General features: G+C 28.3%; 1 protein-coding gene across 1 annotated transcript; it reads left to right on the forward strand.

The window, feature by feature from the left end:
* LOC109348712 (probable ubiquitin-conjugating enzyme E2 16) lies at nt 9,719-13,081 on the forward strand. Its single transcript, XM_019589253.1, has 6 exons — nt 9,719-9,848; nt 9,950-10,053; nt 10,215-10,317; nt 10,429-10,492; nt 12,455-12,543; nt 12,690-13,081. The coding sequence occupies exons 1-6, from the start codon at nt 9,819-9,821 to the stop codon at nt 12,783-12,785; spliced, it is 486 nt and encodes a 161-aa protein (XP_019444798.1). The 5' UTR covers nt 9,719-9,818; the 3' UTR covers nt 12,786-13,081.

A 14,383-nucleotide genomic window follows, 5' to 3' on the forward strand; every position in this document is an offset into this window, starting at 1 on the left:
AATTGTTAATGATTAATAATGAATTATAGTAACTAATTACTAAAAGGAAATCTTTACATATTCATTTACTCTCATTAAGTTTTAACCCAAACCCATTATTACATGCCTCATAGTGTGTAACGGTTACGATTTGTAAGCTTAACAATAATGAGTAAAAAATATATACATACACACAGTGTAATTTTTTTATATATTGTTATTATAATATTTATTATTCATTTTCAAATATTTCTAACTCTTAAATAAAAATAATAGAAATAAATGGTGGATAATATATATAGATATTACACTCAATAATAATATAGTAGACATTTTATTTTTAAATTGTTATTGCTATTATGTCTACTGGTACATCGTGTCTCTTTATCTGAATTATTTTATAATATTAAGCATTCAATTTTTATATATTTTATTTTAGAAAATTAAAATGTTTTTTATATTTGATATAATTTATGTTATAATTTTATTTATTTATTATAATGTTCAACTTAGGTAAGATATGTCAATGATAATTATCTATGATTATATAGTTTTATTGTAAAAATTTAAAAATATGAATAGCAAAATAGGAAAGTAAAATTTTATTGTATTTTGGCTTTATATCAAACAAATGTACTTTAATTATAATTAAAAACAATCTCAAAGAAACATGCGATAAATCTTAAATACATTTCATTATATGTTTAGTTAATCTTTGCTTAAAATTTTGTTAAAGTAAAATGGTGGTGGGGGATTGGTCATTTTCCATTTGATATGCTCAGTGTTGATATGAAACTGGATTATTTTAAACACAATACAGTTTAACATAAGAAAAAAGTGGTGTGAGGTTGGTTTTAAACACAAATCTTTAATTTCTAGCTTTAAACATTTATTATTTTAACTCCTTTAATTTCCCTCCTCTTGTTTTAGCTTATTTATTTGTATTATAATGTTTTATTCTTGATGATTGTTTATGAGCAATTTTGTAAATCTAAATTCATGTCTAAATTGTAACATGGAACTAGATTAGGTAAACATGGGTTAATTATGGTATAAGACTTCACTAAATTTAAGTATTGAGAGTGTAAAGATATTCGTGTTAATACAAAAAATTAGATAAACATGGAGGGGATTATTCATCTCTGTCCACAAAATTATACTGCCATTAAACTCTTTTCCTACAGTAAGATCATCTCAATTCATTAATATCATCAGGTAATATAGATTATAGATACTAGTGTATACATGTATTTTGTGTCTGCCAGCAAATACTGTGTAATACTACATATTTCATTTTTTTTAATTAAAATGTATTTGTTGTGTTCGGTGTACTATATATTATATTTTTTGTGTTTATGATAATGTTTAATTTAAGGTGAGATATGTGGTTAATCAATGTATTGGTACTAGTTACTTAGGATTATATAATATTTTTGTAAAAATTAAATAATGTTAAGGACAATATAGGAAATAAAAATTACACCATAAGAAAAATTATTTCAAGTTTTGGGTTCATAGATATGCATCTCGGTTGAAGTATTATAAGTGGCTTATGTATTGAAGCGTTCCTGTGATAATTGATCTACTATTCAAAATTATTTTTTAATGCCTACAAAAAAGGAAATAATTTTTGGAGATAATATTGGAAAAAATAAATTGAAAATGATGAAATATATTTGTGATATCATTCTTAACTCTTTCATTCATCTTCATTTTCCTTAAAAAATCAATTTACAAATAGAATTCAATTAGCTACATAAAATATTTATTTTTTACACTTAAACAAACTACTCTGTTTTATATACACAATAAATTTAATACTGCTTCATGATAAGTCAAGCATAATTGTACTCACCTCCAAATATAATAATCAACAAAAAAAATAAAATTACGAGCCATGATTAATATTTGGTCAGAATCTGATGTTTAAGGATCGTTAGTAGGTACTCTAATTTCATATGAATGTTATGATCAAATCAATAAGTGGACCCACTTCCACTTAGATAGAAAATAATAAATAATACAATTGGCCTTTCGGCCGTTGAAATTATATTTTGCTCTAATATAATATCCATGTTAGAGTAATCATTCTATTTCTTTTTTTAGTGTCATTATCTTATAAATTTTTGTTATCTCAATTTAAGATGATATATTACTTTAAAAAATATATGGCAATAGATTAAAGTGGGAAAAATTGGAAATAACATAAGAAGAAAAACAACGTTAATTTTATTAACGACAAAAAATAAATAATTTACTTGAATTCGTGTAAAAACAACTTAAAACGGATAAAGAAACATAAAGATCTTGAAAAGCGTTGACCTTCTCCATAGTGAGATTATGAAGATTCCAAGGCACCAAATAATCAATAAATTTAATCCCCATATCGGGTTCACCTAATGAATGAAGATATGTGTCTCTTTTGCTATCCAATAGTATCATATATTATCAAAATATATCTTAATTAAGAAATAAAAATTATAAAAATATAAAATAATATTTTATTGAGGTAATATATTGGATGAGTTCGCACCTAACACATTACTCCTAGCTCCATACATTTCGGATGAATATTATCTGCATTATTATATCCATCTATCCTAATTAATGATAATAGGGGTGCTTTCGGCAGGGGAGGCTATTTAAAGGATTGAAAATAAATTTGTAGTCTTGGTCAAAGGATTTATATATATATATATATATATATATATATGACATTAATTTTTATTTTAGAAGTTATTTTATGTAATTTATGACTTAATTTTACAAATTTTAATCCACCCATAAACTAATTTTTGTACCTCGCAATTTGATCAAAAAACTAATATATTTTGAATTGCATAATTGTCCATACAAATGAGTAGTACTCCAAAAAATTAAATTATTGATTTTTTGGTTATATAGTTTTATATCATTAGATTAATACTTTATTGGCACTCATAAACTAATTTTATCTAACACTTTACATTACTAATTTTCATTTCTTCACTTTTCACGGGGGTGAAACATTCAACATTGTGTTTTACTAAGCCTAGTATAATGTAAAGAAAAATGACAAATAACACGATTAATGCAATCGTAATAGAGCATTGTTTTTTATTACATTAGGCTATATAATTATGAATTATACTTTTTTGTGTTTTTTAAGTAATTAGTTATTCTATTTTGACTTCTGTTATTTTCATGCTGCCCTTAACTTAGATTGAAAATACTCACATGAACGGATTAAATACTTAAAAAAATACGAGATGTCTAAAATCAACTCATTTTTATGGATATATTTGAGTTGCGATGAGTTTAGTTTGTTTATTTTTACTTTAAAGTTTTTAGTCCATCCATGTTAATATTTCCATTTAAATTAAGAGTGGAATAAAAAATAAACTTTAAGTCAAAGTGGAGGGACCAAATACTTAAAAAGCAAAGGACTTAAATCAATATAACTCATAGATGTGGGACAAAAAAAACATATTTAAGCATTTTTATAATTTATTTAATATAACTTGACTAACATATTATATATAGACGTACTTACCATTCAATGTATAAATTTATGCATATTATGTTATTACATGAGATTAATATTTATGTATTCTTAGTATAAATTTTTTACATATTAAACACATCATTTATGTTTTATGTATATTATTTTTAGTTAATAGTGGATGATAATTAATATATAATTGGTTAATATTTCATGAAATTATTAAAGTATAAAACTAATTGTACTTTATCTTGAAACTGTGTTTTTTATGGTTTAATTTAAAATTTAATGCATTTGTTTGACCTAATTATAATTAAAATAACGATTTTAGTGATTCCCAAGACAACATTCTATGACAAACAGTAAGTGTGTAATCTTTTAGGGGTGACTGTAGATTATTTGTTTTTACGAAGAAAAAAATCATTTTACAATTCTGAGTAACATTGTACTTATATTATGAGTTTATGCATATTATTACAATAATTATTAATAACATTCTAAAACATATGATTATTATTTCATTAAACTATTAAAATATAAAAATTAGTTGACTTTATATGAAACTTAATTCATTTGTTCGTGAATATAAAAATAATTTTTGCATAAAAATATAAAATGGTCATGGTGATAAAATTAATATTTTAATATAAAATGAAGTAGGTGGGTGTGCACGTGAGAGAAAGCAGGTTAATGGTTATGGTCCAATAAAGGAAGGGGCACCTAACTGCGTAGCGTCTTTTCCATCTTCCACTTTTTTCCATTATGGACACTTCTTGGAACAGGTATCTACTCTCTCATATTTAAAAACAAAATTGAAATATGAATTAAAAATTTATTATTTTATCTATATTTGAGAATTTTGGTAAAGCAAATCCTTGTTACAGTTATTGATGCCTTATGTCTAGTCTCCATCGTTCTTCAGTATTACACAGTCTTCTCCACTCACACACACTGTCTCTTTCTCATGCACCATCCCAATAATACATTTATATTTAAATTACTAAAAAGAGCCTATGCAATGCAGTCAATCTTGTTTTGCATGTGAATTAGAGGGGGAAGGTTTCCCTATCCTAATCCTAAAGAGTTAAAATTCTCTCCATTAATGAAATCACACTGAAATCATATATATTATTTTGATTATAATAAGATCACACTTTTACTATTAAAAATAAATGAAAAATATGTATTTGTCTTTTCATTAACAGAGAAGATCTTTATCAGTTCTGAATAGTGAACAGTTTCCATGTCAGTGATAGTGCCATAAAAGACCAAACATTGACTCATCCATATTATTTCCAAACCATATTCCAATTGCTACTTATGTTTCATCACCGTTCCTAGGTTGGTTATATCAAAACATCTTTATATTTTGAGGATTAATCTTACAATAGATTTGATGATCATTCTCTCAAGATAATGTTTATATAACCAAATATGTAAAGAATCTAAATTTTGAAACACTTCAAAAAATTGACAACTAATATAAAACATACCAATTTCTAAGGTAGACTCTACATATTTACCCTTAGAGCAATGATTTGCAAAACCCATCTTATAAGTAGTATGTATTTTATACCAAAACATCATTATATATATAGTTAAAGATTTGTATTTTAGAAAAGTTTGATATCAGTACAGTGTAATTCGGTGCCTTTTTTGAAAATTGAATCGGAGATGAATTAGGCAGGGTTTTGGATCATGGTTTAATTGATTAAATTAATGATTCAACGTCACTAAGAAGAATGATTGAACCCAGTGAGGAATGCTCCATCTTTTTATTATTCTCTCGTACAAATCTTTGCAGTCACTAAAGAAAGTATAAATGTTTTTTTTATATTTTAAGAAGTATTGGATGCACATTTTTTACTTTTTAGAATCAAGAGAATTATTAGCAAGAATTGAATATAGATATAGCAAAGCTCAAACCGAATTACAATTAATTCATGGTCTAATCATTGAACCAACCATGCCATCTAATTTTTTAAAGAAAAAATGTGAGCTACTAGAAATATAATGATGATCATCTATCTCATTTGACATCCTTATTTGATATTTCAATCAAATTAAAAAATGACATGTTATTAAAATGGAAGAGCTATAAAATATAAACTAATATTTTTATATTACTTATTAAAATTTGATTAACTATAAACATAAAGATATAATTTTTTTGGGACATGTGATCTTTGTTCTTGTAATCAACATAGATGCAGTGAGAGAAACTCAAAAACAATTTCATACACTAGGAGAGATGGAAATAGACTCATATGATAGGCCGATTTAAACTAGAAATATTTTAGGCCGTTCTATATGTTCATCAAAAGGCCTTATTTTTTGGGTGTTTATGAGGTCCGCTGAAAAAAATATAAATTACAGTATACATTATATTTTTATTAAAAAAATACAGTACAAAATACTTAGACGAAAGAACCTAAAGTTGTCCTTCAAGAAATCTCACTTGTCAAAATTTAAGAGATAAAATCACAGCAATCCTGCTCTGGGGGCTCTTAGAAGTTGCATTGGAAGTTGCCAGAGGGATACTCAGTGCTTCTTAGTGCAAAGTTAATTAAATGCACACTCGAACCTATTGAATATAATAACTTTGGTTTATGTTGTATTAGGCTGTTAAGCCCATTTTCCTATTTCTGTATCCACCAGCCCAATTACTTTTTATATATAGTGTTAGTTTTCTGTTTTAGTTAAGCTAATTAGGTACTTTCCTTTTTTGTTCTTTACATGCATAAAGATATTCACTGAGTGTAAATTCATTCAATAATAACCAATAAAACAATTTCATCTTCTTCCTTATTTTCTGGAAATCCAATTGAAAGAGATATTTACTCTTGTTATTTAAATTTGTCTATACAATATAATATATTTTGTTCAAGTTAATTAAAATTATCATATTTTTATTTAAAAATTACAATTATCTGTCTCTCACACGTAATATAATATGTATAATTTAGAGTCATTTGTGTATGTGTAGAAAAAAAAAGGATTTATATAATTTGTTAAAATTGAAGGAGTGGGAATATAATCTCCTCTTTTAATAATGAAAAATTAACATGAAATATCAATTAATAATGAATCACGAACAGTTAATAAAGAACTTTTATAAAATAAAGAATAATTTATTAATGATGAATCATGAATCAAATAATTACAAACCTTTTTAACAACTAATTACATTAATACTAATAACTATTTATTAATGATGGTAACGACCAATGTGGTGTTTACCAAAATAAGTTTCGAATATAATCATCAACTTAGACAATAAAAATCAATTAATTGAATTTTCAAGTCAATTCCATATATAATAATCTAATAAAATAAATTTAAATTGATTTTTACATAGTAAGAGCAATGCTTCTGCTTATAAATTTCTAATTAGCTCTAAGCCTCAAAACAACAACATACTATTTGAAAAATGAAGATGCATACGTTGGCAATGCTATCATTGATTGTGTTTGTGCTAGTTACTGCTGCACAAGCTTCTCGTGACTATGATTTTCCTGACAAAACATCATCATACACACACACAACCAATTCCAAATGTTTTACTAACTGTCTTAGTGAATGCAAACAGTCACAACAGTTTTGTATTCGTTCTTGTCAGATATTGTGTCATTCAAATGACCTAAAAAATAAACTCATTGTCGTGTAGATTCTATCCATGAAAATTCTATTCATGCTAGGTAAACATCTTTTTATTTATATACATGTGTATACAAATTAGCATTTTGAATTTCCTATCTATTCTCGTAGCTAGTCATTCATAATTTTTAATTAACAATTTAATTTTCTTTGTTAGCTTTTTAACCAATAAAACTTTAATATGATCACGTCAAATCGAAAATATAAACTTCTAACCTTTATTTGTATTATTTTGTTGTGCAGATGCGAAAAGGTTTTGGGGTAGCTGCTAGAACAAGTGCAGTGCTACATAGACAAACCTTATATGGGTTTTGAAATTATGAAAATGATAGGTGTTTTTTTATTGTCATTATTGGAATAAGACAAGGAATAAAGTATAAATATTAACTTCATATACACCACATGTTATGTGGATGCCTCCAATACATTTCTGTTTGTTTGTGCCTGCGAATCTTGTTCTGTCATGGCGTTAAACCTTCTATTTTGATAGGCAACAGTGCATTGTTATTGAATCTGATTCCATGATAATTGTGTAGTTTCTGAGATTAGGAGAAATAAAATACCAAAATTTGCAACAACTTCTATATAATGAAATGTTTACGTAAATCGGACTATCCTTCATATTTTGTAAGAGCCTTATTACTTGAACATCACTGTCACTAGGAAGGGATCTTGATGAGATTTTGTATTGAATTCCCTCCTTCAATTTTTGCAGCCCCTGTGATTGGTTTATAATAAAAGTTGGATTCAAAATTATGGAGTGCATCAAATTAGGATTTTCAGTGGTTCCAGATTTTTTGTGACACATTTGTCTGTTTTGTATTTTTGCGAAAATTATGACCACGTCCCTTTCAATAACTAATAAGGTCACCATCTTTGACTGATGCAGCAGGCTTTTAATTTTAGTGTGTGAACTTATGCCATAGATCTTAAGAATAATATAAAAATTATTATTTTGCTTTCTATGTTTTTAAATATAAAAAGAAGGATATCATAAAAAGATAAATTACACTAATACCCATGAGTTTTAGTGAAATTACATAAACCAACTTTCACTTTTTTACACCTATACATAACCTTCTAATTTTTACATTTTCATTACATTGGGCACCTTGTATGAGAAATAAATATAAAGTTTTAAACAAAAAATATGATAATGCAATTAAGTTAAACAAAATATGATATATTGTGGAGACAAATTCACGTAATATACAAATCAATGTATCTTTATTATTTTTTGTTACAAAATGTATCAACAATTTCAAAGAAATATTATTTAAATCGTTCTTATACTATATCGTAATGAACCAAAAATGAAAAAATGATAAATATGTATTAACTCATATATTATTTGAACTTGTCTCCGCAATATACCATATTTTGTTTAACTAAATTGCATTTATCACATTTTTTGTTTAAAATATTACACTTATTTCACGTTCAGGGGTGATCAATGTAATAAAAATATAAAAATGAAGGAGTTTGTGTAGGTTTAAAAAATTGAGGGATGACTTATATAATTTTGCTAAAACGTCCGTATAATTTATTTAAAAAGACAGAAGCAATGTGGTTAAAGGGCTGTCAGACTTCATGCTCAAAATTCATCCATTTTCATCCAGGATGGATTAGATAAAATAATCAATTATAATATTCAGAAAATCAATCAAATAATTTTGTAATATCAATTTGATTTTTACACTTTTTTTTTATATTTATGCAATAAATTTGAAATTATCACTTATCCCGAGTAACATCGTCATTGAGTAATTATTAACTCAACATTTAATCATTTATCTCGATGGTTATCAATTATTGATCATTGTTTACAAATAATCATATGATTAGTTCACCCTTTGTATTTTGATTTCCATTAAATGAGTAGCAATATATATGAGAATGAATAATAATTAATCAATCTTTGTTGTAGTCCGGTAAAGAAATGAGTACAAGTGACAACATCAATAAGGAAAAATGATGCTTTAATTCCTTTATTCATCAAAATAACAATATAAGAGTTGATATATATATATATATATCTCAAAAATAATTTTCATTGTCGATTTGTTTTTTGTATTATCAAGAATATTTTTTATCTTTTTTGGGTAAAAAATTAATTATTATTGGGTTCGTGGATGTCCATCTAAACAAATGTCGTTCTCAAGAATTGAACTTAGAGAACTAGAACTAGTGAGACCTTACATTACTATAGCAACGTTTTATTTGTAATTGTCCATTTGTTTGTTTGCTCATTTGAATTTCCACTCAGAGCATTTAATATTTTTGCAACTGATTTAAATTATGATTTTATTTATTCATATTATATAACTTGGAATATTCAAATGTTTACTAGATACATGATATATTAATTATATAAAAAAATATGTACTCAAACATAGACATTAAAACTCTTTAAATTTTCTGTTTTTATTTATAATTTTTTGATAAATACCAAATATATTAATTTTTTGGTGTATGTAATGATATCTCCTAAGCAATTAATTTTCTTGTAATTTATAATCACTATAAATACTTTATTAAAGTTAAATAGTACTTTGTTAAAGCTTTGTAACAACCTGTACGGTATTAATCACATTCCTATTTAATAATATTCCTCGTATTATTTGTCCCTGTCCTTTTTTGTTTATATTTGTGAAAGAAATCTTACATTTCATTCCCACCGTGTTCTGTAGGCGCAAAAATCATGACCACTTCCTGTGCTTCCTCTCGCAAGGTTTTCCCTCTAACTCCTTCTCTTTTTATCTCTCTCCCAATTTCACATCCCTCCATTTCTCACTTCTTTTTATGTTGAATTACGATCATCGGTGGGTTCAGAATCTGAGCAAGATTGCATGCAATAGGCTTCAGAAAGAGCTTCTTGAGTGGCAGGTAAATCCCCCAACTGGTTTCAACCATAAAGTCTCTGATAATCTCCAGAGGTACATTTTCTTTCCCATTTTTTCATTTTCCCTATTTGCTTTTCTCTGTTTTTCTCTCATGATTTATAAAGGATCATACTTGTTTATTTTTTTATTTTGTTTTTTTGTTTGATGCATGCCCTCATTGTTCTGTTAATTTTGTTTGTATTTATTTGTGGAAGGTGGGTTATTGAAGTCACTGGTGCTCCTGCTACACTTTACACCAATGAGACTTACCAGCTTCAGGTTGACTTTCCAGAGAACTACCCAATGGAAGCTCCTCAGGTTTTTCCTTATCCCTTAATATTCATAAAAAAAATCACTTTTTTGTTGTTGTTATTGCAACTTGCATGTTCTAGTGTTTACTGATGCTATTCTATGATCAACGTTTAACAGGTCATATTCTTGAATCCGGCTCCCATGCATCCTCATATCTACAGCAATGGCCATATTTGTTTAGGTATGTCTGTGTTGGTTTCATGATGCTAATCTTCAACATGTTTTCATTTACACTGTTTTGTGGTCTAACCATGTAGTTAATGTTGTGCCCGATTTTTATTCGTGTTCTTGTACAGCTTTTCATTGCGGCGTTTTGGCATGTGTTACATACTTACATGTTTGTTTGTTTACATTTACATTAACTTTTATGTTATCCATTCTAGAGATTTTAGCGATGATTCTTTGTTTCTTGTAAATTGCTTTGGATTCCACTTTGAAGTATTAGGCTCATGGGAATCAAAATTACATTTGCTTAGAATTCAAGGTAACAAGGATAGTGATGGGGTGTCTACTTGTTTATGCATCATTGATGCCTGAGAAAATAAATTTAGTCTTTAAATTGAAAATAATAAACTATAGGTCCTCCTAAAAAGTCATCCTAGTTATCCACTTAATTACTCAAGGAAAGTATTATGTGCATTTATGGAATTCTCTCGTTCCCTGGTCAAAGATTTGGTTGGATGCAGGATCAAATCCACGAGGAGCGGTACGGTGTAGTTCTTATCGTTGTGAGGATCAAATCCACTAGGGATGCTTAAAGCCAACTGGTGTTACCTCCACTTTTGTGATCTTAAACACTGTTCCATTTTAATTTGATTCTTATTGCCTTACGTAGTTAAGACACAGCTTTAAAACTGTGACCCTGCTCATAGAATTGTAAGACTTTTTGAGTTTGGAAGACTGGAGCGACCCTCATCCAGAACAAACTCCTTTCTGCTTGGATTACATCTCAGAACATAGCATAGGTAGCATCTTAATATCACATTGAACCTATGTTAGCCCCAAATACACTTGAATGAGCAGCTAAAATTTTGAAAATACCCATTCCAGACCTCGAAAATACCAACTTGAAGCTAACCCAAACCAAAAATCCCTATTGCAGCCGCTGCTGTGACCTTCTCGCAAACTATTCAAATACGACATTGTTGTGTCTGTAACTGGCAGTGGGTTGCTGATATAGTGAGGTGATGGCAGGCCTTGCTGTAACTGAAATTTGTGCTTAAAACAATTGATGCCAAACTTCATTGTAACTGCTTGGATGCCCTTTGTCTCTTCCGTGGTGTGCTTGCATATGTTGGTATTGATTGTTGTCATTTTAAAGGTATTTTACCTATCTGTTATTTTGGGATGTATATATGTTCTAAATTTCTAGTATAATTTTATATTAGAGGTAGGATCTTCTGTTCCAGTTACAATTTCAAATTTTACATGCCAACTCCTCCTTTCTAATCTTGAGGCAGGATTTAGGAGTTTGTCAAACTTTGATTAGGTTACGATGATGTATCAGGACTTGTTTGGAAACTCAATTGAAAATAGATTTTATTGTAGAAGTTAATAAACCTCAGAAAATATGTGGAACAACAATATTGTAGTGTATGTCTTCCTGATTTAATTTGTCCAAGATTCTAATTCTAATGTTACCTCAGTAGAAGTTTGAATAAACTAGGAATGTGGTCTTAAGGCCATAAGGATAACTTGGCAGAATATTGGAGAACTATGGTATACTGTATGTGAGAAATAGTATGGATTTTGGCGCTGCATCGATATTTCACATGGATGCCTGTATGGCAAATGTCCAATTTCTATTTTTGGGGATCATTATGAAAATTTCTTAAGTTTTCATGCTGGACTGTGTCGTACATTTTTCAGAATTTGGGATCTCCTTGTCCATGAGGTGTTGCCCAGTCGTTCGAATCTTTGTGCTTCATAGCTGTTGTGTTTCTTGCCACATATCTTGTAAAGTATATTTCAAGCTTCACATCCATCTTTAAAAATGTCTCTGTTTGATGTTGTCTCAGTATGTGAAGTATGTAAGAATTTATGTTTGAAGAGATTTACTTTGAAATAATAGATAATAATATTCTTATTCTCATTTGCACTATCTCTGAAATCCCATCCATTTAATATGCTTTGGATTATGCAGATATATTGTATGATTCATGGTCCCCAGCTATGACTGTTAGTTCTGTATGCATCAGTATCCTCTCAATGCTTTCAAGTTCAACTGTAAAGGTGAGTTTAGTTACTGAATGAAAATATGATGGAAGCCATACTTGATTACTATATATGTAACATCTTATGTGAATTTACGCGGTAGGTTATGCATCAACAATGGTTATAATTTTGAACTAACTCCTCGGGCTTGATTTCTTTGCCAGCAACGCCCTGAGGATAATGATCGCTATGTGAGGAACTGCAGAAATGGTAGATCTCCCAAGGAGACAAGGTGGTGGTTCCATGATGATAAAGTATAACAACTAGCTTTCTCCAATAACTCAACAAAATTAGAGTAGAGAATTATGTTTTTGAAAGAAAATGGAGACATGGGGAAAAGCTTTTTCAGAAACTTGAATCCCTTTAAATTTATGCATAAAACTCTCCTGTAAATTGGCATTACCTGGTATTTGTAAAGGAAGAGAAAACTATGTGTCTTAAAGGATCTCAAAAGAGTAAACAAACTCAGAATACTGTGATTATCTCAGGTACTTAGGTGTGGATATGGATACTCTTATCAGCCCTCATATTTGATACTATGGCCTGGTTAATGCTTTTCATAAATATCCTCCAATTGTCAAGTCATCAAGTCTCAAGATTTTAAGTGTTTCTGCTTCTTTTTTTATATTTCAAAACTAATGTTTTTTTCGTTAGAGGATTTATTTCTGTTAATATCTATGCACCAACGTGTAAGGATTTATATAAAGTCATATATTATTCATTTGTATCACTTTTTGAATAGTCAATAATGATAAAATATGAATAGTAGATCATATAATGACAATATATAAAACTCATATATATATTTTCTCTGAATGTTTTTTTCTCTGTATATAAAAGGATAAGTATGAAAATAATGTATGAAACCATATTGTTTTATGGTAATTTAATAAGAAAAAGAAATGGCCCATAGTATCTTGTTCAATCTGAACTTTCATTGACATGGCAAGGATTAAGTCTGAGCGTGAAATCCATTAGACTTAAGTCTGTGGATCCTTCTTAATAAAGAACTTCATCTGACCAAAGGGTTTAAGACCATTTTAATACTTTGGTATATTACAAAGGCAAACTCCATCATCATTATGATTTGATGTTTATGAGTTTTTAAAATATAATTTAATAACTCAGACACATTCATGTTAGTAGAAAGCGACGTTATGATGATTGATTTGAGGAATTAGTGATTATAAGGAGGCATGTGATTGAGGATATTGGGTTTGAGAAAGATGGGACGGGTCATATGTACACAACAACGTTAATATCTTCGAACTCTCTTTATCACACATTGAAATGCCTCGATGGATTCAAGTTGAAAGCTATAGTAGCTAGGTACACCCATAATGACACCACATGCTGATACAAGCACCCCTCACAGGACGTTAGTGCTGTTTGCTTTCAACATCTACAAAGTGTTGATTGATAGATATGATGTTAATCTATCAAATGGGACTTTAATTTCATCCATTGGTCACAATAAATCAAGCATTATATCATTATGTATGTAGAAAGTTATAATTATTTGCATAAATTCCATCCATTGTTAATTGTGACTTGATTATTATAAAAATTATAATTATCACTTGTATGTATAATGTGGACATGATGTCTTGAACTTACAACTACAATTCTACAAATATCGAAAACAATCCTATGTCAATCGAGGCAGACTCTTCTCTAGTAAAGGAGAGGGAAATGTTGTACAAAATAAAATGTGTCACTCCATGTGTCATAGACTTGTGATTGATCAAAAAATACTTAATGAATAAATTTTAACTTAAATATATTTTTTCTGACCAATGACAAGTCCACGTCACATGAAGTGACATAAATTGTGGGACATCATATGTGTACCCGATAA

Source organism: Lupinus angustifolius, chromosome LG06, assembly GCF_001865875.1.
Source record: "Lupinus angustifolius cultivar Tanjil chromosome LG06, LupAngTanjil_v1.0, whole genome shotgun sequence".
In the NCBI taxonomy this organism is placed as follows: domain Eukaryota; kingdom Viridiplantae; phylum Streptophyta; class Magnoliopsida; order Fabales; family Fabaceae; genus Lupinus; species Lupinus angustifolius.

Excerpts from the sequence above, each read along its gene's own strand:
- LOC109348712 (XM_019589253.1), top strand. The coding sequence starts at position 9,819 with ATGACCACTTCCTGTGCTTCCTCTCGCAAG. Across the intron at positions 9,849-9,949 it reads CCTGTGCTTCCTCTCGCAAG|AATCTGAGCAAGATTGCATG; the intron begins GTTTTCCCTCTA and ends CGGTGGGTTCAG. Across the intron at positions 12,544-12,689 it reads TTTCAAGTTCAACTGTAAAG|CAACGCCCTGAGGATAATGA; the intron begins GTGAGTTTAGTT and ends TTTCTTTGCCAG.